General features: G+C 52.4%; 1 protein-coding gene across 12 annotated transcripts; it reads right to left on the reverse strand.

The window, feature by feature from the left end:
• Positions 1-944: 944 nt before the first annotated feature.
• Positions 945-25,915, reverse strand: ZNF623 (zinc finger protein 623). 12 transcript variants are annotated; one of them, XR_010936651.1, is made up of 5 exons: positions 25,216-25,915; positions 6,420-6,502; positions 5,180-5,794; positions 1,998-4,720; positions 945-1,293 (listed from the first exon to the last, which is right to left on the reverse strand). XR_010936651.1 is itself a non-coding variant. In XM_067712693.1 (2 exons), the coding sequence occupies exon 2, from the start codon at positions 17,711-17,713 to the stop codon at positions 16,229-16,231; it is 1,485 nt and encodes a 494-aa protein (XP_067568794.1). In that variant the 5' UTR covers positions 17,714-17,800; positions 25,216-25,358; the 3' UTR covers positions 13,655-16,228. The 12 variants fall into 12 exon arrangements, 1 of the variants encoding a protein (XP_067568794.1); XR_010936650.1 differs by lacking the exon at positions 25,216-25,915 and adding an exon at positions 10,374-10,695 and having other exon boundaries at positions 5,180-5,697; XR_010936649.1 differs by lacking the exon at positions 25,216-25,915 and adding an exon at positions 10,374-10,695.
• Between the last annotated feature and the right edge of the window lie 701 nt (positions 25,916-26,616).

Here is a 26,616-nt window from a genome sequence, read left to right on the forward strand (position 1 = left end):
CGTTATGCTTTGATAAAAAGTTCACATTCAGAACCCTGTTGGGCTGGTTCTGGTAGTTCCTTCTTCCTTGCACAGCTTTCCAGCATCTCCCTCTTAACAAGCTGCTCAAACTCAGCCCTGGTCTGCCCGGCAGGCTGCCAGCTGATGGTGCCTGTGGGGATGGAGGAGAGCCACCCCATAGGCCCCGAGGAAGTGGAGCAACAGGAACTCCCCATGCCTTGCTGGAGGGGATGCAGACTGCTGCAGCCACTCAAAGAGACAATTTGGTGGTTTCTCACAAAATTAACATACTTGTATAATATGATCCAGCAATGACACTCCAACCCAAAGGAACTGAGAACTTATGTCCACACAAAAACCTGCACATGTACGTTTATAGCAGCTTTGTTCATAACTGACAAAACTTGGGAGCAACCCAGACGTCCTCCAGTAGGTGAGTGGATAAGTACATGGCGGTCCATCCAGAAAATGAAATATTAAGCAGCACTAAAACGAAACGAGCTGTCAGCCGTGGAAAGACACGGAGGAACCGTAAATGCAAATCACTAAATGAAAGAAGCCAACCTAAAAAGGCTGCACGTTGCATGACTCCGACTCTGTGACATTCTGGGCAAGTCAGAACCATGGCGACAGTTAAAAGATTAGTGGTTGGGCTTCCCTGGTGGCGCAGTGGTTAAGAATCCGCCTGCCAGTGCAGGGGACACGGGTTCCAGCCTTGGTCTGGGAAGATCTCACATGCCGTGGAGCAACTAACCCTGTGCGCTGCAACTACTGAGCCTGCGCTCTAGAGCCTGCGAGCCACAACTACTGAAGCCCACGGGCCTAGAGCCCATGCTCCACAACAAGACAAGCCACTGCAATGAGAAGCCCACACACCGCAACAAAGAGTAGCCCCTGCTCTCCACAACTAGAGAAAGCCTGCACGCAGCAACGGAGACCCAAAGCAGCCCAAAGTAATTTTTTTTTAATTATTAAAAAAAAAAAAAAGACAGAGACACAGAGGACCACACCTGTGTCAGCAGAGCCGAGGCTGGAGCCCTGTGGCCACAAGCCAAGGGGTGCCAAGGATGGCCGGCGCCATGAGAAGCTGGAGAGAGGGAGGCTTCAGAGGCAGCACGGCCCGGCTGGTGCCTTGACCTCACACTCTGGCCTGTAGAGCTGAGACAGTAAGTTCTGTTGTCCTCAGCCACCCAGATTGTGGCACTTCGTCACGGCCGTCCCAGGAGACCGATACAGCCATGCATGCAGACATCAGCTCAGGAGGTGGCCTCCCGGGGGACACGTGTCACGATGCTGTTAGAAGAATGGAGACGCGGAAGGGCCACAAGAGATGGACAAAAGCACCCGTAGAAGGACGTGGAGAGAACGAGTCCATTATTTTGAGGACAAGAAACCAAAACCACGTGCTTATTTTCACAGCACAGGACGGGCGCTTGAGGACACACTCCGCCATCCGCAGACCATCCCTCGGGCCGGGGGAGGGGGTCTTTCGCTCTTTGCCGTTTCCCAGAGGGAGATACTTCATTTACTGTGAGGCTCATTTGACCCCTAACCTGGAATAAATCTCACTAAAACAATACGACTGGCTCCCTTTTCTAGACAAAAGTTGCCCGATTTATCGGCCAAGGGAGCCAGGACCTCACCCCTCTCCCTGGGGTGAACGTCCACAGGAACTCCTGGGGAGGGGCGTCCAGCGGGTCACGAAGGACAGGGACGAAGCAGCAATGACCCACCGGCTTGGGTTTTCTGGGCCCCAAATGGGAGGTGTGGGATGCTCTGCTCTGCGGGCCAGGTCCCGCGGCAGCTGCTCAGGGACAGATCGCACGTGGTGGGTGCATCCGGGGAGAAGGTGTGCGGAGGGGTGGACGCCTCGGGCACTAGGGGCACACCCGTCCCTTTCCACCAGCCATGGGACAGCCCACTGCTGAGAAGGCTGGTGCTTCCTAGGACACCTGCCCCTGGGGACGTGCGGACAGGGAGCTGAGGTGCAGACCTACCTTACTGCACCTTCACCACCACGCTTCTCCCCCCAGGGTGCCGCATCCAGCAGAGGGTTCGCAGGGAGCCGTGCACAAGGACACAAGGAGGCAGCTGCGTCCCTGCCGTCTGCCCGCTGCCACTCCCTCAAAGCGTTCGCCACCAGGGCCTGCCCAGCCGGGCACAGAGGAAACTGCAGGCTGGGACAAGCCAGCCAGCAAGGGGAGCCGGATGTGCCCCCTGTTCGGCAGCCACTGGTATCACTCGATAATCGTCATCAGATGGAGCGTAGCTGATGGCACAGTTCTGTGTTGTCCACACTTAATTCCACACGATGGCGGCACGAGGTGAAGCATCACAAAGGAGTAAAAGCCAGAAACAGGCGACCTGGACGCACGGCCAGCTGGGCTGCAGGACAAGCCCAAAGACCCAAGACAGGCCATCCCAGCTTGCACTCCAAGGCCACCTGAAGGCCTCCACCACTCCACACGTGGGGTGGGAGCAAACCAGGCACTTCCCTGCTCACAGCTCTGAGCTGGAAGGAAAATATAAGCACTGGCACAAAAGTTTGGATTTTATAAATAAGAAAAGCCACTCGGATGTTCCAAAGGGCACATTTCTATTTATTCCAGAGGGCCATGGGCCCCGCGCCCTTAAGGCCTCACTGGCCATGATGGGGCCACCCTGAAGCAGCAAGGCCCTTCCCCAGCTGGGCTGTGGGCAGGACTGACCCAGAGAAGCTTCTGCTATAAACTGAATTGTATCCCCCGTCCCAAATCCCGTGTTGAAACCCTAACCCCAGTGTGGTCCCGTTTGGAGGTGGGGCCTCTGGGAGGTGATGAGGTGAGATGAGGTTGTCGGGTGGGGCCCCGTCATGGGATTAGAGCCCTTATAACAGGAAGAGACACCAGCGCGCTCTCTCCCTTCCCCACGTGAGCACACAGTGCGGAGGTGCCGTCTGCAAGCCGGGAGGTGGGTCCTTGTCAGAACCGGCCACCTGATCTCCGACTTCCAGCCTCCAGAACTGTGAGAAATAAACTTCCACCGTGTCAGCCTCCTGGTCTGTGGTGTGTTGCTATGGCAGCCCGAGCAGACTGACACAGCTTCGTAACTTGATAACTTAATGGCTATTTTCAGTATGTATTAATGAACTTAGAATATAAATATCCTGTAAAATGAGAAAAAAAATGTAGGAAAGTTCCAAACATACTCATCACTTAGCTTCAACAACTCATTTTGCCAATACTGTTTTGTCTTTCTTCTTTTAATTAGAATTTTAAAGCAAATCCCATACATTATGCCATTTCACCCATAAATTTGTCAGAATGCATCCTTCTTAAGGACTTTTAAAAATAGAACCACACTGTCATTATCACAGCAAACTCCTTAATACCACCTAATACCCAATCCATGTTCAAATTTCCATGATTGTCTCAAAAAAGCCTTTTTACAACTGGTTTGCTCAAATCGGGGAGAGGTGGTCCCTCAGTGCAATGCCTCTGGGGCTCTGCTAGCTCCTCATGGCCCCCCATGTTTTTCTCTCTGGAATTCAGACAAAAATTAAAATCCTTCACCAAGCCTTTGGATAACCTGAAATAGCGTTCCCACGAGCAAGGGGGACAGGTGTCCTGCCCAGTGACCAAGTCTCCAAGTGCAAGCCGGTGCCCTAGAGAAGCCCACTCTGCAGGTTTTTACTTCGGGGCTGGGCAAGCAAAGACGCCTGGAGTCTGGAACAAAGAGTCGCCTCTCCCCGCAAGTCTCCCTGATGTGAACATGGCCAGAGGACCCCCACGCACACCTCCACTTCCCCGCGCCTGTGGGTCCCCTGATGCCTCGTCAGGAAGCCCAGATGGTGGACGCCCTTCCCGCAGCGGCTCCGGCGGGTGCTGAGGCCCTGGGGCCCGCAGAGCCTTGCCGCGCAGGGAGGCCTTCCCGCCGTCGCCACGCGGTGAGGCTCGCGCTCCAAGCAGGCCTGGCCATGCGGGCCCAGGCGGCCTCTCAGGCTGAAGGCCTGTCCGCACACCTCGCAGCCGAAGGGCTGCTCTTTTCTGTAGTTCCTCTGGTGTCGCAGAAGGTCCGGGACCCGCCTGAAGGTCCGGCCACACTGGAAATGCTCAAAGGCAAAGCCACTGCCCACCCCACCCCTGGCTCGAGGGCTGCCAGAAGCGATTACAGTGTCTCCACTGGTAAAGGGCCTCCCTTGCCCGGTGGAGGAAACAGGCACTTACACAGGCTGGCAGCGAGACAGGAGAAAATCCACACAACGTGTCTCATCAGCTCACTCCCATCTAATTAGGGATTCACTCCAAGAAAGTGGCCCAGCAGTGAGAAAGGAGCACACAGACGAGCTGAAACTATAAATGGTGGAAAGCTGAAAGTGAACTCAAACGCTCACCCGGATGAGGCCAGTTAGGTCAACGCTGGTGTCACCCGTAGGAGGGAGGGCTGTAACGCTGGGCGGTCACCTAAAGAGCCGGGTAGCACCTTACATACTTGTGTTTACACAGGAACAAAGACACCAGTCAGGATAGAGACTGTGCTCTCAGTTCCCCTAACCAGCCCCCGCTCCTGGGTTGGGGGAGGGTGCCGGGGACGGGGACCCACATCCTTCTGAACCACTCACCCTCGGCTTCCCTCCAACCTGGCACCCGAGACCCTCTCTGTCTTGGGGCTCCTCACAGCCCAGTGTCTGCCCGGCTGGTCTCATTCCCACACGTCTGCTCGATCTCACTTCTGAGGGAATCTGAAATGAAAAACAAAAGACCACCACAGTCACCACCGCCCGTAAGGGCAGGAGGCGCCCTCACCATCCCTGGGACGAGCACAAGGAATAAGTCACCTGCCCGCGGCCACACACGAAGCCCCTCAGAGCAGGGCTGTCAGGCCCGAGACCTCATGCCGGGCGTGCGCCTGCTGGGGCGGCCGCGAGGTTGGAGCACCCACACCCTCTCAGGCCCCCCGCTGTGCACACCCACGGCGCCCGCCGGCTCGGCACACAGCAGAGCAGCGCTCCGTGCAGGGGCGGGGCGCCAGCCCGGGTTTCCAGGGTCCGGTCAGACAGCATCTCCTGCCCACGGTCCCAGTGGGAGGGGAGAACGTCATCGGTGGGTGCTGGTCTCCCCTGGGAGCAGAGGGAGACCCTGGGGACCCCTCCGCACTTCCTGAAACGCGGGTCTCTCCCGTCCCACAACCCGCGGCTCACCCCAGTGTTCCAGGCGAGAGATGCGGCCAGGTATGGGGCCTCGAAATCCTCCAAGGAGAAAAGAGGTGTGGTTTTCTGTATAGAAGACAAAGCGAGGGTGCAGGCCAGCCCTGGGGGCAACGTCCAGGAAGCCACCCCAAAGCAGAGAGGACGGACAGGGAGGAGGGAGCCAGGGCCAAACCGCGACAGGCTCTCCCCACCCTCCTTGCCGGCGGGGCCAGGTCTAACAGTGGACGGGTCTCAGGAAGGAAGAGGGGGCTGCCTCCAGGGCAGCACGAAGAATGCCCTTGGCCAGACTTGGTGCAGGACGGCCCCTCCACAGACACAGGACAAGAGCTCCAGCTCCCACACCCCCTTAGCCTGAACTCGAGGCCCTGGCGCCATCGAGGGACTGGATGGGCTCTGCAGGCTGAATTCAGCCGAGCTCCTGAAACTGCCGGCATCACACCCCGGCCCAGCACCCTCTGGCCAGGGTCCGCACACCGCCACCACTCTTCCCTTGAGGAGTGCATGGCCACCTGCAACACAAACAGCTCCCGCCAGGAGCAGGACGTCAGACATGGCCGCTCCTGAGGCTGCAGGACAGTAAATGGAGAGAAGCTGAAACGCACGTGTCTGGAAGAAAAGGCGGGGGGCCGGGGGTCTCAAAGGAGAAGAAACCTCAAGAGGCCTGAAGCTGAGGCTCAAGGGAAGGCTCCTGTCATGGACTGAATGTCTGTGTCCCTCACATTCATCTGCGGAAGCCCTAACTCCTAGTACGGCTGCATTTGAAGGTGGGGCCTCTAGGGAAGTATTTAAGGTTAAAAAAGGTCATAGGGTGGGGCCCTGATCCGATAGGACTAGGGTCCTCGTAAGAAGAGACACCAGAGCACTCTTGCACCCTCTTCCTCTCTCTCTCCTTCTACAAGCCAGGAAGCGGGCCCTCACCAGAACCAACCATGCCAGCACCCTGATCTGGGACTTCCAGCCTCCAGACTGTGAGAAATCAACCAATAAATGCGTGTGTGCGGAGTTACGGCAGCTTCAGCACCTAGAGAAGCAAGTGCGTTTTCATGTTTTCTGTAACACCCACTATGGTCTCAATGTAACTGAATCACATCTCCCCCCACTCCGTAAGACAGAGCTGGCAGGCAGGCAGGCAGGCACAGACCTCTGGAGCCCCCATGGTGGACCACTCCCACGGGTGGGCTGGGGGCTGGGGTCCTGGTCAGCCTGCAGGGCCCAGGGAGGTGGTGCTCACCGGGGACACATCCGTGGGAACAGCAGAGGCCTTTGGGGAGACGTGTGGGCCCCTCTGGGGAAAGGCAGGTGCTGAGGGCTGATCTGTGAGACAAAGAAAGTGAGAGCTGCAGCCCTGAAGCCCCCACCTGACCCCAAGAGCCCTGAACCTTCTCAGTGCACCAAGGGAGATTCAGGAAAACCAGTGACACAAGCCCATGCACGCTCCATAATGGAAGGGGAATTTGGGGGTCAGGTGGGGGCCAGTATCACTGTAAGTGCCCTGGGTCCCCCACCCCCATACACATGGACCCTGACATTCCAGAGAGCAAGCCACAGGCTGTCACCAAATGGTGGTGAGACCATCATTTATGGCTGAAAACCAGCAGCTTAGCCGCAGACAAATGATTGGACAGTTGGGGGCTAAACCCCACCCTGTGTGCTTCCCCAGGAGACAGGAGCATGCTGGCCCATGCCCGCAGCAGTGCACACATGAACGTTCTCGGGCACTTTCCCCCAAATCAAATTCTTCCACCAGAGCTTCATTATTCTTCACCAAGTCCTGGGAATAAGAGCAAGCTCCCCTAAACCGTGCCGACGTGGTCTGCTCAGACCCTACTTCTGCCCCCAGGTTTGTTCAGAACCACCCTCCTCAGGATCCCAAAGTCTCCGGCCACAGTGAGTGCCTGTGTCTTTCCTGGGTGAAGTGCAGAGCCCCGAGATGCAGAAGAGGACAGTTCCCAAGACGCCCAGAGAAAGGGGCCAGCTGGATGAAGATGCCTAGTTCCCCACATCAGGGATGAAAGAACAAGGTCACACTATAGATCCTACAGATGTGAAAAGTACCGTTACTTCCACTATGACCAACTCTATGCCAACAAGTTCTGCAACTGAGATGAAATGGACAAATTCCCTTATAAACACGAAGTTATGAAACTTACAAAAAACAGAAAAAACCCCTGTCACAGAGAAAACACCAGACCCAGCTGATTCACTAGTCAACCCTACCAAATCCTTAAAGAAGCCTATACCAACCTCAGAAGTCTGTAGAATGACAAAGAGCAAACCTTTTCCAGCCTGTGTCATGAAGCCAGCAAAGCCTCGACACAAAAACCTGAGAAAGACATCATAAGACAAGAAGCTTACAGGCCAGTGTCTCTCATAAGCAGACACAGAAATGCTTAACAAAACATTAGGAAGCCCAGTACAGCAATTTACTGAAAGAGCTCTGTGTCATGACCAAGTTTATGCCCAAAACACAAGGTTGGTTTGCTCTCCATTCCCGGGAGTGAGGGACTCCAGGGCTGGAAAGATTCAGAGAGCTTCCAGGTTGGTGAACACGTGGAGATGTGAGAAGAGAGCAGTGTTTAGAGAGGCCTTGGAAGCTCCGGGCCCTTTCCCCATACTTTTCCTAAGCAACTTCCCCCTGCTGTTCCTGAGCCTTATTCTTTTATCATGAACCAGTGATCCAGTAAGTAAAATGTTTCTCTGAGTTCTGTGAACTGCTCTAGCAAACAGGTCAAACCCAAGGCAGAGGCTGTGGGAACCTGCAGATCTATAGCCAGTCAGTCAGAATCACTGGTGGCAGCCTGGACTTGAGACTGGTGTCTGAAGTGTGGGGAGGGGGGCAGTCCTGTTGGACTGAGCCCTTAACTTGTGGGATCTGATATTACCTCCAGGTAGAGACGGTCATAATTCAGTTAGCTGCTTGGTGGTGTGGGAAAAAACCACACATCCGACCTAGGAATATATTTAACAAAGGATGTACAAGTCTTCTACTCTCAGAATTACAAAACAATGCTGAGCAAATTAAGTTGGAAATAAATTGAGCGATATCCCCTGTTTATGGGTATTAAGTTGTCAATTCTCCCTAAACTGATCTAGAAATTCAACACCACTCCAAGCAAAATCACAGCAGTTGTTTTGGGGTTTTGTTTGTAGAAACAGACAGGGTGATAATAAAAGTTATATGGAAAAGCAAATGACCTCAAATCACCCACCTTGAAGAACAAAGTTGGAAGACTTACACTCCTTGATTCTAAGACTAACTACAGTAATTAAGGCAGTGTAGTACTGGCAAAAGCATAGACATAGATCAATGGAACAGCAGAGACTGCAGAAACAGACCCACACATACAGTTAAGTGTTTTATGACAAGGGCATCAATGTAATTCAAAGGGTAAAAGTTGTTATTTTTTTTCAATTAATGGTGCCAGAACAATAAGGGGGAAAATTAACCTTAACACACCCTCCCTAACACCATACCCCAAACTAATTCAAGGTCGATCTTGGGCCTAAATGTGAACGCTGAAACTATAAAGTTTCTAGAAGAAAAAAATTGAAGAATATTTTCATAACCTTGGGGTAGCAGAGATTTCATTGGTGGGACCCCAAAAGCACTCACCTTAAAATTTTTTAATTCATAAATTGGACTTTTTCAAAATTAAAAGTCTCTGCTTATCAAAAGACAGTTAAGAAATAAAAAGGCAAGCCACGGACTGGGAGAAAATATTTCCAATATATATATATCTGACAAAAGACTCGTATCCAGAACTAGAACTCTCACAAACCAGTAAGAAAAAGAAAAATGAAACTCAAAATAGGAAAGAATATTTGGACTCTTCCACCAAAAGATATACATGGCCGGGCTTCCCTGGTGGTGCAGTGGTTGAGAGTCCGCCTGCTGATGCAGGGGACACGGGTTCGTGCCCCGGTCTGGGAGGATCCCGCATGCCGCGGAGCGGCTGGGCCCGTGAGCCATGGCCGCTGAGCCTGCGCGTCCGGAGCCTGTGCTCCGCAATGGGAGAAGCCCGCGTACCGCAAAAAAAAAAAAAAAAAAAAAAAGATATACATGGCCTATAAACACATGAACAGGTGCACTGGGCACAGGTGTCATGGGCAGTGCTTAGCATGAGAGCCTGAGCTCCTCCAGCCACTAATAACGATCACAGCGATAAATAAGAAGAGCTCCCTGCACTGGGCATCCACTATGGAGTATAAATGGGCTGGAGTTGGCCGGCTGGAAAGCAGACAGTAAGGGGGAGAACTCTATGAGATACTGCTACCGAACCAGACTTGGGTCTGTTCGCCTGTGCACAGTAAAGCCAATCTACTGACACTGGGCTGTGGGGAAGGAAAGTACAGCACTTACTGCAGGCACCAAGCAATGAGAATGGGCAGCTCATGCTCAAAAGACCTGAACTCTCTGATGGTTCTCAGGGAAGGGGTCTTAAGAGCAGTGTGAGAGAGAGGGGCTGCAGGGTGTGTGATCAGCTCGTGCATAATTCTTGGATTGGTTGGCATCAAGGTGAAGTTTCAAGCATCATCAACCTTCTGGTTTCAAGCAGTCTAGGGTCTGTTCTTGCAATCAGCAGTTTTCATCTGGTGGGTTGGCTTCCTGTGAATACAACTTAGGAACGCGTGTCAGGCCTTTATCGCTATCTTTCAGGGAACTGGGAGTTCGGTGATTCTGCTATGTGGCAGATTTATAGTCTAAATTGTTACCTGCGCCCCAGCCCAACAGCTATTCTTTGTTTCTACATCTTCGCATTTCCCAATCATTAACTCTTGAGCCAGCCTTTCACTTCAAAAGAGAAGGACACAGGGGCTTGTATAACGTTTCAATACGGCCAGAGAAGCGGGCAAGGGCTGTTGTACCCAAGGCATCCTGGGCCATGGCTATACATGAAAGGGCAGGGACGGTCTAATACCACACCTCTGTGATCCGTGCACTTCAGAAAGACCCCCACACACACACTGCGGTGAGCCAATCAGAAGGCGGCAGGACAAGACCGGGTCGGGGAGACAGGGAGACGACCACCGACCACTTAGGAGGTCGAGGGGAGAGATGAAAGGGGCCGGGAGGTAGACGTGGAGGGTGGGAACGGAGACAGGCGGGAAAGACTCAAGGTCACCACGGAGCTAGAACGCCAGTCACTTTGCGTGATGGTCTGGGGCTGGAGGACGCGGCTCCCACCTGCGGAGGAGCCCCGAGCGGGGTGTTTTTCATACTAAGCCGGCAGCTGGGCACAGTGTCTGGCTCCCACCGGAGCGGTCCAGGCTGGACTCGCAAACGTGGAGGGCGCCCACGACCACGGACGGGGCCGCCCGGGGAGGGCGCAGCTGGAAGAGGAAACGGGCCCGAGGCGGAGGACGCGCCGGGAGGGACCTGAGGCGGGCGGGCGCGCGCACGCTGACCGACAGGTGGGCCCCTATAGGTAAGCCTAACCAGACCTCCGCGAGGACGGGATCTGTAAGAGCCGCGGCGCGCGAGCGAGAAGGAAACTTCCCAGCGGAAGTGCTTCTCCAGCCGCCGGAAGCTGGGCTTCCGCCCCTCTAGGAGTTCGTCTCGGTGGTGGAGGGCGACGGGGCCACTCCCGGGCCGCAGGAATAATAATGAAAACACAATACGTCAGTCTGTGGAATGCAGCTAAAGCAATGTTTAGAGGAAAATTACTGGCTTTAAATGTTTACATCAGAAAAGAAGTAAGGTCTAAAACTAAGAACCAAACTTCCACTTTAATAAACTAGAAAAGGGAAGGGAATCTAGCTCAAAGTAGAAGGAAAGAAATAAAATGGTTCTATTTCAGTGAAATAGAAAACAAACTATAGAGAAAATCAAGGAAAACGAAAGCTGCTCCTTTGAAAGGACTAATAACCTTGGTAAATCTGTAGCTAGACTGATCAGAAAAGCAGAAGGAAGACACAAACCACCAATACCAGGAAGAAAAGCGGAGATATTTTAAATATAACTCATTAAGATAGAATGTAAAGTACAGTGCACAAAAGCAATGAAATGTTTCAACAACCTATGCCAACGCCTCAGTTATGTTAGATGAAATAAGTAATTCCTTGAAAGATACAAGTTACCAAATTGGCACAAGAAGAAATAGAGAAATCTGAGTAGTGCTTTATCTATTACAGAAATTGAAGTTGTAATTTTCCCACAAAGAACTCCCCAGGGTTTCACTGGTGAAATGTATCAAAGGTCTAAGGAAGAAATAATGTCGTTACACAAACAACTTCAGAAAATAGATGTGGGGAGACTAATTCACAACTCTTTGAGAGCAATGCTACCATGATATCAAAAGAAGACAAGACGTCCTCTCACTTCTAAAGAAAATTGTATAAGATGCCCAGCAATAAAGCAAGAAAAAGGAGCAAAGTCTATACAAACTAGAAAGGCAGAAGTAAAATTCTTTGATTATCTACATAGAAAATGCTGAAGAATCTAGAAAAAAGCTACTGGAACCAATAAGTGAATTCATCTAGGTTGCTGGATACAAGGTCAATTAACAAAAATCAAATGTATTTCTACACACTGGCAATGACAACTGGAAAAGTCTTTTAAAAAACCAAGACGGAAAAAAAAATAAAAAATAAATAAAAATAAAAAAAAAACCAAGACGGAAATCAAAAAGCGTAAAATATAAAAATTTTTGGTAAATTAGACTTAATCAAAAAAATTTTAATCTGATCTTCAAAAGACATCATTAAGAAAATTAAAAGGTAAGCCAGGAACTCGCTGCCGGCCTTCGGCTGCTTCATCACCGCCGCCTTCAAAGACCAGAGCAAGTCTCGCGCATCACGCTGAAAAACGTAGAAGACGTCACGTTTTTGAAAGATATGAAAAAAAAATTTTTTCTTTGACGACGGAAATGGTCTCAAGGGAAACAGGAATGTCACTTTAACCCTATCTTGGAACGTTGTACCGAATGCTGGCTGGAACTCTACCTCATGTGACAGGATCAGGACATGTATCTGTCCCATTTCCAGACACATATGAAATAACAAAGTTATTAAATTATTCTGAATTTGAAACAACATATTTTTACACCTAAGGAATTGTAACTCATTTATCTCTTCCCTTGCAGCATCTTAATCTGTTATTTGGTTGTTAATTTCTTTCTTTTTGGTGTACTAATGAACATCAAAAGGCATATTTGAGGGGAAAGGTTAATGTGCTACTTAAACTTAATTTTACAAGCAAAAACAAAGGCCACCAGAGTGGAGTATTACAAGAATAAGACGACCACATAGTAAGGATTTGTAAAATATTTATATTTGAAGTGTTCCCTGTATTTCCATTATTCTTCATGTAATATGAAGTGAGCACAAAGGGTGGTTAAAACTTTCAGGTGCCTGTGGAGTTATAAGAACTCTATTTATGCTTTGCATTTATGCAAGTTCACACTGGATGTGATTTAGAAGCAGACATCCTCTTTTATATTTTAGGGTATGTCTGAATACTGGAAAAATTAATAGTTATTGGTGAGAAGCCTGGTTATAGCCCAAATTGATGAGATTTTATTTCATTTGTCTTAGGAATGCCCACAATGCTTCTTTTTCTTACAGGTGACTAGCAACTTTCTCCACTAAAGACTAAATACCACTTTATATGCTATAAATCACTCCAAATCATTTTAAGTCTCTTAAGTCAAAAAAAAAAAAATAGGTAAGCCCAAGACTAAAAGGAAGTATTTATGGGCTTCCCTGGTGGCACAGTGGTTGAGAGTCCGCCTGCCGATGCAGGGGACATGGGTCGTGCCCCGGTCTGGGAAGATCCCACATGCCGCGGAGTGGCTGGGCTTGTGAGCCATGGCCGCTGAGCCTGCGCGTCCGGAGCCTGTGCTCCGCAACGGGAGAGGCCACGACAGTGAGAGGCCCGCGTACCGCCAAAAAAAAAAAAAAAAAAAGGAAGTATTCATAATAAATATATGTTTGGGGGAATTCCCTGGCGGTCCAGTGGTTAGGACTCCGCGCTTTCACTGCTGAGGGCCCGGGTTCAATCCCTGGTCGGGGAACTAAGATCCCACAAGCTGTGTGGTGCGGCCATAGCTAAATAAATAAATACATGTTTGGGAAGAGACTTTGACCTAGAATATAAAAAAGACTCTCATAAGTAAATAAGACAAACCACCCAATTTTAAAATGGGCAAAAGATGTGAACAGACACATCACAAAAAATGATACAGACGCTCAGCATCATCATTCAGCAGGCGAATATAAATTAGAAGCATAAAGAGGCATCGCTCTGTGCCACTGGAGCGGATGAGGGTTTGGAACCGTGACAACACCACACGTTGGTAAGGATGTGGACCAGTGGAACCCTGGCAGGGCAGGAGTGTAAAAGTCTACAATCACGATGAAGAACTTTTCGGCAATTTCTCATGAAGTGAAAATTCACGTATCTTATAATCCAGCAATTAAATTCCTAGGCATTTACCCAAGTGAAATAAAGAGGCACGTCCAAATAAATACTTTTACGGAAATGCTCATAGCAGTTTTATTCATAACAGCCAAAGCTGGAAACCCAAATTTCCATCAACAGATGAATGAATAATAAATGATGCTTACGCATACAATGGAACACTACTCACAAAGAAAAAGAGCTATGGAAACACAGAACTACCCAGCTGAGTCTTTAAAACATGCCGAAGTGAAAGACGTTTGGATTACACAGGATTACATGCCATATGAATCCATTTACATGAAGTCCTGGACCAGGCATAACGAATCCACACTAACAGGAAGTCCCGGAACAGGCGTAACGAATCCACACTAACAGGAAGTGGTTACTTGGGCCTGAGGTGGGATTAACTGGGAAAGGACAAAAGGGAACATTTTGGGGTGACAGAAATGTTATCCTTGATCATGATGATGGTTACACAGGCGTATGGATTTGTCAGAATTCTGTACACTTAAAATAGGTGTTTTACTGTATGGCAACTGGACCTCAACCAAACAAAGTTGGTTAAAATGGGCTGGTAATATCTGCTTCTATGCCATTTGAAACATCTCCAGTCATGGTGAGTTTTCCAAAAGATGGAGCACTGTATGCTCTTTTTGAATTATTTACCCCCTCAAGGCTTCTAGGGTTGCTGGAGTTTAAGAACTCAAGATATACCCTCATGGGCAATCCATTATCACAGCATTTCAAAACTGGTTTTGTTAATGTTCAGATAAAAGCAATTCAGAGGGAACAACTAACAGTTCTGCTGTGTAATAAAACTGGCCTGCTTTCGAACAGCCGTACCCAGAGAGGGATCCACCAGTCCTGCCGTTTCCCCAGATTCCCTCCCAGATCATCCTCTGCTCTAGCTGACAAAATGTCTACTTATCTCTGTGGACCAGTTTGCTGTCACCTCCTCTGTGAAGCCGTCCCAGTTGCCCCATGCCAAATTAGTCACCTCCTTACCTATGCTCCTGCACAACTGGGAACACACTTCTCTTTCAACACTTAACTCAGCATACCGTGACCTTCCTGCCTCCCCCATCATACACTGGACGACTTCAGGACAGATAGTGTCTCATTCTTCTCGGTTTCCCAGTATTTAGCACTGGTCCTTTTAGATAATTACATTTTCAAATCAATGACAAAGTGAGTCAGAGAGCAGGGAAAGGGGAAGACGTTGGCTCAATCATGGAATGGCTGAGACGGGAAAAGTCATGTAGTGCACCAGGACTGTGTGCCCTTTGAATGAATCAGAAAGATACACGGATGACTGACTGAGGACAAGCCTCCCCCAGAGCAAGTGGACAGTCATGGACAAGCCGTGAAGGCAAAAACACAAGGGGCACCATCTCACTCTGGCTCCTGCCTGCAAGTGCTGAACGCAGTATGAGCCGAAGACGCCAGCAGGGCCGAGAGGAGGTATTTCCGACAGACCAGCAGATTACACAAAACAGCAACAGCAAAAAGAGCATCCGAAAACATATTTTAAAGAGCAGTATAGAGAGGACAAGCCAAGTACACAAGGACGGGGGTGTGCTTTGTACTGCCTTGCTCTAGACGCCAGGGACACATAAATCTATCAGATACACTCACTGTGCTCCACGAGTTAACACTGTAACAAGGAAAGAGAGAGGATCTGAAACACGATTTTGACGTATCAGAGTAAGCGCAGCAACAGAGGTGAAGGACCACCGAGGAACGGAAGCAGAGGGGTAGCGGGCTGAGCCGAGTCAGCCGGGTGAGGAGAGGGGGCATTCCAACCAGGACAGAGGCAAGGAGGCAGGAGCGGCCTGGGTAAGTGGGGACGTCCAGCAGTTAGTGCTGCCGCAGTGCCAACGGTGCGGCAGGGAGTTAACCGGCGGGAGAAGAGGCCGCAGGAAGCAAAAGGCCTTCGGATGTAGGATGGGGAGATTGGAACTTATCCTAAGGACGACAGGGAACCAATTTGTGGTTTTAGATAAGAAAGGATGTTTCTCCAACTTGCCTTTCTGACAGATCAAAATATGCTAAGGAGGGGCTTCCCTGGTGGCGCAGTGGTTGAGAGTCCGCCTGCCGATGCAGGGGACGCGGCCTCGTGCCCCGGTCCGGGAGGATCCCACATGCCGCGGAGCGGCTGGGCCCGTGAGCCATGGCCGCCGAGCCTGCGTGTCCGGAGCCTGTGCTCCGCAACAGGGAGAGGTCACAACAGTGAGAGGCCCGCATACCGCAAAAAAAAAAAAGAAAAAAAGAAAAAAATGCTAAGGAATACTCTTTTAAAGTGATACGATTAGGTACATAATTCTACTTTAGAAGGGATTTAACTCTGGGGTGAATTGTAATTGTGCAATGAAACAGAAGAACCTTCTCCCGAGGCCGAGCTCCTCCCCCCAGGCTGGTCCAGCTCCAAGTCAGCTGTCCAGTCACGTGGCTCTCCCGCGGGCACGTGCTCCCAACGGAGGAGGAAGACAGCGGGCCGGCTGGGCAGCCAAGTGGGAGGGGGCAGCCCACTCCAGAGGCAGCCCTGCCGGTGACTCTGGGAAATGGTGACACGTCCAAAGCCGCATGACTTAGGGCTCACACCACTCGCTTCGACTATCACTCAGTGAGTTGGAGAATAGTTACAAGTCTGTGTGCTCCCCCTGACCTACATACTTCTCACCCAAATGTATGGGGGTCTGACTCAAGGGGAGTCCCTCTTGGTGAACCTCTTGGCTGCCTTTAAAGTTTGGAGTTGAGGTGAACTCTGTCCTATACTGACTACATTCATAGAGTTTGTCTTCAGCATGAATTTTCTGGTGCTGAAGGAAGTTTGACCTCTGAATAAAGCCTTTCCCACAGTAACTACATACATAGGGCTTCTCTCCAGTGTGAATCACCTGGTGTAGGAGGAGCTTGGAGCTCTGAATGAAGGCTTTCCCACAGTCCTTACATGCAAAGGGCCTGTCCCCAGTGTGGATCTTCTGATGCTCAGTGAGATGGGCTTTCTGGAGAAAAGCTTTCCCACATTCCTTACACTCATACACCCTCTCTCCAGTGTGGATCTTCTGGTGTCGAATAAGGTACGAACTCAGAAAGAACGCTTTCCCGCACTCGTTACATTCGTAGAGCTTCTCTCCAGTGTGGATCCTCTGATGCTGAGTGAAGTTCGACGTCTGGCTGAAACGCTTCCCGCACTCGTTGCACACGTAAGGCCTCTCTCCAGTGTGGATCCTCTGGTGCTGGATGAGCTTCGAGCTCCGGATGAAGGCCTTGCCGCACTCGTTGCACTCGTAGGGCCTCTCCCCGGTGTGGATCCTCTGGTGCTCGATGAGGTCCGAGCGGTGGCGGAAGGCCTTCCTGCACTCCTCACACTCGTACTGCCTCACCTCCGTGTGGACCTGGTAATGCCGGATGAGGCTGGAGCTCCGGATGAAGGCCTTGCCGCACTCGTTGCACTCGTAGGGCCTCTCCCCAGTGTGGATCCTCTGGTGCCGGATGAGCAGCGAGCTCTGACTGAAGCCTTTCCCGCATTCCTTGCACTCGAAAGGTCGCTCCCGGGTGTGCACGCGCTGGTGGCGGATCAGGTCTGAGCTGTGACAGAACGCCTTCCCACACTGAGCGCACTTGAAGGGCCTTTCTCCCGCGTGCGCTTTCTGATGCTCCACAAGATCCGCGTAGAGAACGAAGTCTTTCCCACACGCGTTACACACGTAGAGTCTGTCTCCGCCGTGAGCGCGTGGATGCTCCACGAGGTGGGAGCTCTGGCCGAAGCCCCTCCCACACTCGTCACGTCTGTGAGACTTCTCCCCAGCCTGAGAAACCTGATGTCTGACCAGGTCCGAATTAAATGGGAAGCTTCCGCAAGCCTCGCGCTGGTGGGCCTCCCCTTCGATCAGCTCTCTCTGAAGCAGGAGGAGGTTTGAGCTCAGGACGGGGCTTCCTCCTGACTTACTGCCTACCTGCGCTGCCTCTCCTGTTTGGATCTTCCAGTGGGTAACTGTCACCTGCTTGAAACCTCCCTCCTGGGAGGGGCAGCTCCGCAGGCTCTGCCCGTCCAGGTTTCCCAACAGCCCCCCTAATCTGGGTTCAGGGCCCCCGCCAGGCGCAGGGGCAGCGACCTCCATCACTGTGAGGGCTTCGGACACTGGCTTCTGCAGATTTCCATGCTCAGAAATTCAGGCTCTGGAGTCACCTTCTAGTCACCCGTCAGTCTGCAATCAAAGAGAGTACGGTTATCTTTCCCCTTTCTTAACAGACGGGAATCTGCTGGAGCGGGCGGGCGGGTAGCAAAACGCATATCCAAGGAGTGGGAGAGAGGAAAACGTTCCCTCTGCCCACACTCCCGGCCCAGCACCGTGCTCGGCTCACCCCGCTGGCCTCTCCGCTGGCGAAGGCCTCTTTGGGCTCCACCGCTAACACCAACTCCAGGGGACAGACTGGCCGATGGCAGATGGGCAGGGATGTGGCTTGGACTCCACTCAAAAATCAAGACATATTCCAAAGAAACACAGATGGATTGCTCTTAACCACCTCTGCGCTGCCCCTCCTTCCCCAGCCTAGATGGTCGATGGGATTATATTCATTTGGGGTATATATTACACTCATTCTCTTGCATATTAATCCTAACTCCCCTGCCCTTCCCCTCCTCTATCATACTTGTGCGGGAAAACCCCAACTTGAGTAAAATTCAGCTTCCTTCCTGATCGGTGTCTGCACCCCTGCCGACTCAGTTCTCTCTACATTTATAACCAGTTGCCTAACGGACCCTGAGAGCTGCCGGCAATTTCTACACTCGGCCAACTCCCCTGTAAGATCATCTCCTGGTTTCTCCTCTCCTCTCAAATGTCCAACACGCCGTCCTTCCTCTCAGGGACGATGACCTTGCATCTTCCTTCAGTGAGCAAACAGAAGCAATGAGACGAGAATGCCCACTTTCTCCCACATTTACCAACCTACCTGTGTTTGCGCCCACACCACACCCTCCCTCCTTCCAGGGTTAAATGTCTTTGATCGAATCCAAGGTAAAGACGTCCACCTGTGCACCCCCGGCCCCGCCCTGCAGAAGTCTGCGGTTGGAATGTTCACCACAGCCCTGTTCATATCACCAAAATATCCATCAACAGAAGAAAGGGTAAACTGAGGAGTCCTCCGACAAGGGAGGAATGCATAGCAATGAAAAGACCTGTCCCCCACAAAAGCGCAGGTGAACCTCACGGATGTAACGGTGAGCCAGAGTTCATAGCGTATGATCCTATTCACACAAAGTTCAGAACCACACAAAACCAACCGTGGTGGGAGACTCGAGTCAACGATGGTCTCTAGGGAGAAGACCGTGGTTGGCAGGGGGTGCAGGGAGGCCTCAGGGTTCTGGTGACCTGCACGTGGGCCTCGCTCCACAGGTGTGTTTGCTTTGGAAAAGCCTGTGCTTATTTAACCTCCCATGGTCTCTGGGACGCTGTGCCCAGCTCCCTTCTCCAGCTCTGGAATTCTCCCACCCGCACCCGGAGCTGAGCTCCGTTGCAGTCACGCCCTCTCCGTGGCGAGCCATCCATCGCTATGTAACAGTTCACCTCAGACTTCCAACAGAAAAGGGACCCAGCTCCCATCTCACAGGGCCGTAGGTCGGAAGCCCAGCCTGGTACGACTGGGGCCCCTGAGAAGGGTCGCACAAGGTGTCAGCCAGGCTGAGATCTCTTCTGGAAGCTCTGGGAAAACGTATTTCCACACGCTCAGGTTGTTGGCAGAAGGTGGTCCCCTGCGCTTGTGGAACTGTCCCCGATCACCAGCTGGTGGCCCCTCGGGAGCACCCGCACCTTCCAGGCAGGAGCAGCTCAGACGCCCTCTCTGATTCTCCTCCGTGACCAGCTGCAGAAAGCCTGCTTTCTGAGGGCTTCCCGACTACCTTATGTCAACTGACCGCCAGAGCCCTCCCTGGCAGCCGGGAGGGGTGCACAGTCGGGGCCATCTCAGGACCCTGCCTGCCACACCCCAGCTGGGGCCCAGCCCACGACAGAGCGCAGAGCACCCCAGTCTCCACCTGGGGCAACTCGGAAGGGTCACCCAGCCCCAAAGCTCCACTGGGATGTGCCTGGGCCTGTTTCAAACCCACTGCCCGATCCCTCCTTCCTCACAGGTGCATCCCCAATCGTGCCCCCCAGCTGCGCCCACTTCCCAGGAGCTCCGTCCAAGACGACCCTGCATGATCACCTCTCACCCCAAATCTGCACCAGTGGGAAGCAGACCAGCTGCTATGCAGCCCCACAAAGCGATGCCCTCCAAAACCCATTTCCAACGTGGCTGCCAAGGATAAGGACGTGCCCCTGAGGGCACAGCCAAGCAGAGGGGAGCAGCCCGGGGGCAGGAAAGCGGTGTAACCAGGTAACACGAGCTCTAGGGCCGCAGGGCTTCTTCCCAACAGGCTGTTCTTTTTTCTTCGCGAGGGGCAGCTCGCATCAAGTGCACACATCTCGATGAACTCCTGGCGTACACCTGCCTAACCACCAACACTTCCATAGCCCAGAGGTTCCCCCTCCAAGGGGAACCATCTCTATTATTATAGATGAATTCTGCATGTTTTCTATTTCAATTAAATGGAATCATACAGTTATGTTTTGTGTCTGCTTTTTATTCAACATGTACCCACTTTTTATGGAGATAGAATTCACACACCATAAAATTCACCATTTTAAAGTGCACAATTCAGTGCTTTTTAGAATACCCCTAAGGTTGTAGAACGTTCCACACTATCTAATTACCTCCCGGGCGCTGTCATGCCCCCACCATGTGTCTGCTGACGCTGAGCGCCGCACTGGGGAGGCCACTTGTGTGGCACAGACCTCACGGTGTGCGGCCTCCACTGCGTGAACACACCGCCGCGCGCCTTCCTCTCTCCTATCCACCAACACCGAGGGGCTGGCAGCTCGGGCTTGGGGACAGAGCTGCCATAACTTGTCCTGTGCTTGTCTTCTGGTCGACAGAGGTGCTCATTTCCGCTGGGTCCTGGGACTCCTTCGCTTCAGTGGCCACCAGTTCAGGCCGCCCTTGCAGACTCCACTGGGAACTGCAGCCGCTGTGGACCAGCGACTGCTGTGGGTTTGGGGTTCTTCCCCTTCCTGAGTGGGGGCATCTATGTGGTGGGTGAGGAGACAGCATTTGGGGAGGCCGGGACTTGTCTGAGTTTAGACTGTGACCACGTGAAGAGGCCCTGGTGCCGGGAGAAGGCCACACACAGAGATCCTGGCTCTGGGCGGGAAGCAGTAACTGAGCATGACCTGGTGTGGGACCCAGGGTGGGCGATGGGGTAAACTGTGGCAGAGACACACTGCCCGGCGTCCCTGCTTCCTCTGAGTGATTGAAACCCCTCCAGAAATTTTAGTGGACACACAGCAGTGAATGACTTCATTTCCTGAAGTTCCCTGAAGTGAGGTGTGACCCTGTGACTGATTCCAGCTGTGAGACAGGAATGGAAGGGATGTGCGCATGCCACCCGTCTCCCACCCTCTCGCCCACCTGAAGTGACGTATGGTAGGCTCCAGGGCGCTGGAGGGGCAGAGCCACCCACCTGCCTGTGAGATGGAACACGAGAAACCAAGTTTCCTGTTGGAAACACGATTTTTGAATCTCTGTTACAGCAAAATGAACCCATGCTTAAATACGGCTATTAGACAACGTGACTATTCAGAGGCAACGTTCCCTGTGATGATAGAGAAACTGAACCCGCACACCAAGAGCTGGCAATGAGGATGAGAAGCTGAGCACAAGTCTACGCGAGGCATTCCTCTCTGTGTGAGATTTGCAACACAGCTTCCGGGAGCAGCAGCCCTCTCGGGGTGCCCTGTGACACAGCATTTACGACCACTGCCTGGCGACGTTCGCTGAGAATGTTCTTCCGAGTTAAAGGCCCACTAACTTGGTTTAAAATATTTTCTGCTTATAAAAATTACTTTTAACTAGTTATTTTTTCAAGGTATGAAGGTAAACTATGCTATTCAAGAAAAACTTAAAAAATAACAATAAAATTACCCTTAACCCCACCACTCAGATTACACAGGGACATTTTTCCTCTAGTGCTTTTCTGCACCAATGTATTATGAAATCAGGACCACACTCCTCAGTCTCATATCCTGTTTTACTTCACTTTTATATCTTGTTAATTCTTAGCGATTAAAAACATAAGATACACATTGTAAAAATATTTCAAGGGGTAAACATAAAATATAGACTATGATAACCCCCAGCAATCCAACAAAGAACCACTGTTAGCTGTTCAGTTTATACACATTCATCCAGACCTCTGATTAAACAAAAACAATAATACATTTACTTAGGTACACAAGATTTTCAGATACAAACATGGGATCACACTATACCCATCCACCTGCAACACTTTCTGGCACTCTTCAAGTTCATTCACACAGAGGCACCTGGCGTTCTGAGCAGCAGCGTCGCCAGCACAGGCGCTCAGAGGCCCTAGTACACATCAGGCGCCGCAGGCAGCCCATCCCTGTGCCTCTGGTGTCACGAGGAAGGATGCTCCCTGACATATTCTGCCCGCTTCTCTTCCCCAGACAGGTGGAAGGAGTTAGCCAAATGAAAGGTTTGAGAGAATAACTAGGCATGCAGCACCCAACCTCTTGGACAAGGTGTCCAGCAGGCAGGACAGTGTCTAACCAGCACTCGCCTGAGAAGTCCAATGTCACTCCAACCTAGGCTTCGACCAACAGTGAGGTGACCTCTCGCTCTTCATGGGCCTCACTGGCGCAGACCTGGGAGGGCAGGAGGGGTGCTACTGACGAGGGCCCCTCAAACCCCAACCAGGCAGTGCTGAACGGGCCTGCATGGTCTCAGGGACACCTCCAAACCTTGTGAGGCAGCTGTTACCTCTATTCTTTACTCTACTTCACAGAGGCTGAGAAAGTCAGTTACCCAAGGCTGTGAAGCGGCAGAGCTCAGGTTCAGAGCCAGGCCTGTCTACCTCCACTGCCCATTTCCCGCTGTTGAAGATTTTTTTCCCTTCCCAACTATGATGTCACTTTTACAGGATATTTTGCTTAGATCAGCTGGGATTAGTATTATAAAAGTAAGCTTAGGGCTTCCCTGGAGGCTCAGTGGTTGAGAGTCTGCCTGCCGATGTAGGGGACACGGGTTCGTGCCCCGGTCTGGGAAGATCCCACATGCCGCGGAGCGGCTGGGCCCGTGAGCCATGGCTGCTGAGCCTGTGCATCCGGAGCCTGTGCTCCGCAATGGGAGAGGCCACAACAGTGAGAGGCCCGTGTACTGCAAAAAAAAAAAAAAAAAAAAAGGGGGGGGAGACTTGGTTTTTTGTTTTGGAGGTGATATTTTCTGATTTTTTTGTTCAAAATGACTGTTATACCATCTGAAAACAGGCTTGCATATACTTACAAGAATATAGCTTTAAAAATGTATGCCTTTTCATGATTTTCATAACTTTTTTTAACTTTAGAGGAAGTTTTAAAAATTAAATATACCTTGCTTTGAATAAACATTTATCTTAAATTCAGCAATCTTTCAGTTTCTGCTTAGCTCCTTTTTCTTCTGTGAATTCAAGCAAAATTAAATTGATAGTCTTTCATTTAAAGAAACCTGAATGAAATGAACAAAGGAAGTAAAAATACGCCAGACATCGGTTCCGTAACATCCAAGGCTAACGTGGCCCACTCTTCTGTTATAACATATAGAATTTGCTGGACAAAATATAACATGAAACTGTCTAAATACACAGTTGATGCTGAGAGATGGGGCAAGCCTCAGTGCTGCGAATGAAGTGGAAGCTTAGCCTGGGAGTGGAGCCTGTGAGCAGCCCAGAGGGGCTCAGAGATGGTGAGGGGGCAGTGCCCGCTGCAGGCACTAGAAGCTGTCTGCACTGGTGGAAGGGCGTTACAGCCTTGGGCTTACAAGCTGGCCAAGGTCGCTGTCTGCTGCTTACAGCCTAAAGAAAGGAAGCAGGAAGGTTTGCAAAGCTTCACCCTTGGGAATAATGGGAAAAAGAGTAAAAAGACACACGAGGAAGACACGCACTAGAGCTCCAGGAGAATCTGCTCCTCTGTGCTGCCCTGCAGCCGCCACTGTCATCAACCCGAGCTTCTGCCACTGCAGCCGTGTTGGGGACCGAGTGCCTGGCGTGTGCTTTTCTTCTTTCCTCACAACCATCCATGAGGTTTAGGGAGGTGACTCGTTTAAGGCTGAGCCAGCTGCTAGCTGCTATCTCCTCCTCCCACCCCACCCCATGGCCATTTGGTTTTTGCTCCCAAGGCTCTGCCCAACGATGCCAATGGTCTCCTTTCCTGACAAGTTCAGTGCCCTTTCAACAGTCATCTTCCACAACCCGAGGCAGCACTGGACATGCCTGACAGCTCCTTGACCTGGTTCAAGGCCTCGCCCTGTTTCTGGGTCAGCTGCTTCCCTGAGCACCCCTTCCATCACTGGCTTGTGAATGTGGTCTGGGCCTTCTCAGCTAAGCCTTGCATCGTCCCCAGGACCTTTCCAGGAGAGTCAGGAATCCATCACCATCACTCCAGGAAGGGCTGGAGCCACCAAGTTGGCTTGTGAAAGTACAGAGACCCCCTCCCCACTCATTTCTCTCTGTATTCTCCAAAAGAGGGATGCTGCAGTTATCACCATTATTAAGATACCGTTACAATGTTACATCTACAAAAAGTCCCACCTCTGTGGACAGGAGCAAGGTATCGCCTGAAGACTCGGTTAGATTGGCATCTCTCAGACCCTAGGTGGGCAAAAGACATTTCTATCATTCACTGGGGCTGGAACTCGGGGAAAGGATGTGCTGCAGAGAGGCTACTGCAGCGTGATGAGCTCTACAGACAAACTGCCTGAGTTCACACTGGCCTCCAGCTAACATTCCTGGGAAACCACAGGCATGCTACTCAGGCCCTGAAGATCCCATGACCACCATGCAGCCACTGCATGAGGGGGTAAGACGTCCAGGACATCAGCAGAGACGGCCACCGGGTTCAGATACGAGTCTAGAAAGGGAGCCTTCAGGGGAGAGCTGGGACAGCGCAGCCCATCACCTCTCCCCACCTGGGAGTTCTCCTTCGGGACCAGGGCTGGAGGGGATCCTGTTCATCACTTCTACCCCCGCCAGGGCAGAGGTGCCGGCTCTGCATCTCCTCCAGCACAAAGAGGCTCGAGGCCCCGGCCACTTCCCCAGCATCATTTGGAGAGCTCCCTTGGACTCCTGGGAGAGGAGGCAGGCTTAGAGCAAAACAGTAGTACTAGCCGCACCTGTGCCCCCCACCCCGCGCCAGGCCACCTCGGAAGGGCTGGTGGGCTTGAGAACTGCGACACAGACGCTGAAGCTGGAGGCTCTACGGCTTGGGTGTGTGACCCCTGGAGCCAGAGAAAGGAACCAAGAGAGTGGAACCGGGTATTCACCCACACGACGTTCCTTAGGGAGAGAAGCTGCGGGCCCCGGGCCGGACTGCAGCCCAGCGGGGGCGGCCGTGACGGCTGCCAGGAGCCGGGCTCACCGTGGCCCAGGCTCCGGGACCCCCGTGCGGGCCGACCGCGCTCAGCCCGCCCGTCCGCCCGATCGGAGGACCCTGCCGCCCCCGCCCCCGCCCGCGGCCCGGAACGCGCCACTCACCCGGCGCCCAGCGGCGAGAGAACGGCGCGCGCCCCGCACGCGGACCGCTGGCCGCCCGCCCCGCTGGCCTGCTGACAAAGCCCGCACGGCCGCCCGCACGGCGCGGCCGGAAATCGGCCCGAGGCCCCGCCCGGGGAGCTTCCGGTGCCGCTCTAGCCGCGCAGAGACCAGCCGGTCTCTCGGTGGTACGGACCTCCGGCCGGCCGCGGGCTGCAGGGAGCCCGGCAGGGAGCCGGGCAGGGGCAGAGCAGGACGGCATCTCCCGCGGCCCCGCAGCCTTGAGCGCCGCCTGCCCGCCAAGTGTGAATGGCTGACAGGGGTTGTGTCTCCCGGGAGCTGTAAATGCTGGCGTTGAGAACCAGGCGGAGCTCCCGGCGCCCAGCGGCCCCGGGCCCCAGGGCACCTTCGGGCACGGGCCGGGGGCCGCTCCTCACAGAGGCGAGGCCTGGTGTGGCGCGGGCCGCCGAGGGTTTCCGCCTCCTTCCCGTGGCGGGCAGCGCTTCCCGAGCCTTCGCGCAGAGGCTCACTCCAAGCCCACGAGGAATGTCCTCCAACATCTTCCTTCTACGGACCAGGGACTGAAGCTGGAGAAGCCAGGTCACTTCCTCGAGGTCACACAGCTAGTGGGTGGCCAGGCCGACCGCCTCGAGGGCCACGCTCCTGCCCCGGCCGTGCGTTTGGTCCTGCGGGAGCAGGAATGGCCGCTGGGGACAGTCGCGGGAAATCCCGCTGATTCCCGCCCCCCACCCCCGGGTGGAAGAGCATGCCTCCAATTTCCAAACCCAAAGCCGAGCAAAACACAATCCAGCTGGACCTGGGGAAGGGCAGTATTCACAAGCACCAGCTCTGTCAGGGGGTGAGATGCAAGGAGCAAGCAAGGGGGTCATTACAATAAGCAGTGCCTAAGAGGGGCCCTGGGCCCTGAGGAAGTGCTCCTGGCCGCCACCGGGAGTACACACACACCTCTCTGCACAGCAGGGAAAGCTTCTTGGAGGAGGAGGCCTGAGAGGGAGAGGGATGTCTCCTAACAAAACATGGACAAGATCTGTATGCTGCAAATTAAAAGATGATGATGAGGGCTTCCCTGGTGGCGCAGTGGTTGGGAGTCCGCCTGCCGATGCAGGGGACGCGGGTTCATGCCCCGGTCCGGGAGGATCCCACGTGCCGCGGAGCGGCTGGGCCCGTGAGCCATGGCCGCTGAGCCTGGGCGTCCGGAGCCTGTGCTCCGCAACGGAAGAGGCCACAACAGTGAGGCCCGCGTACAGCCAAAAAAAAAAAAGATGCTGATGAAAGAGATCAAAGAAGAACTAAATAAATGGAGACATCATCGTATTCATGGACTGGAAGACTCAACATAGTAAAACTGTTAATTTTCCCCGAATTAATCTAAAGGTTTAATGC

This window comes from Pseudorca crassidens, chromosome 17 (assembly GCF_039906515.1).
Source record: "Pseudorca crassidens isolate mPseCra1 chromosome 17, mPseCra1.hap1, whole genome shotgun sequence".
Taxonomy (NCBI): Eukaryota; Metazoa; Chordata; class Mammalia; order Artiodactyla; family Delphinidae; genus Pseudorca; species Pseudorca crassidens.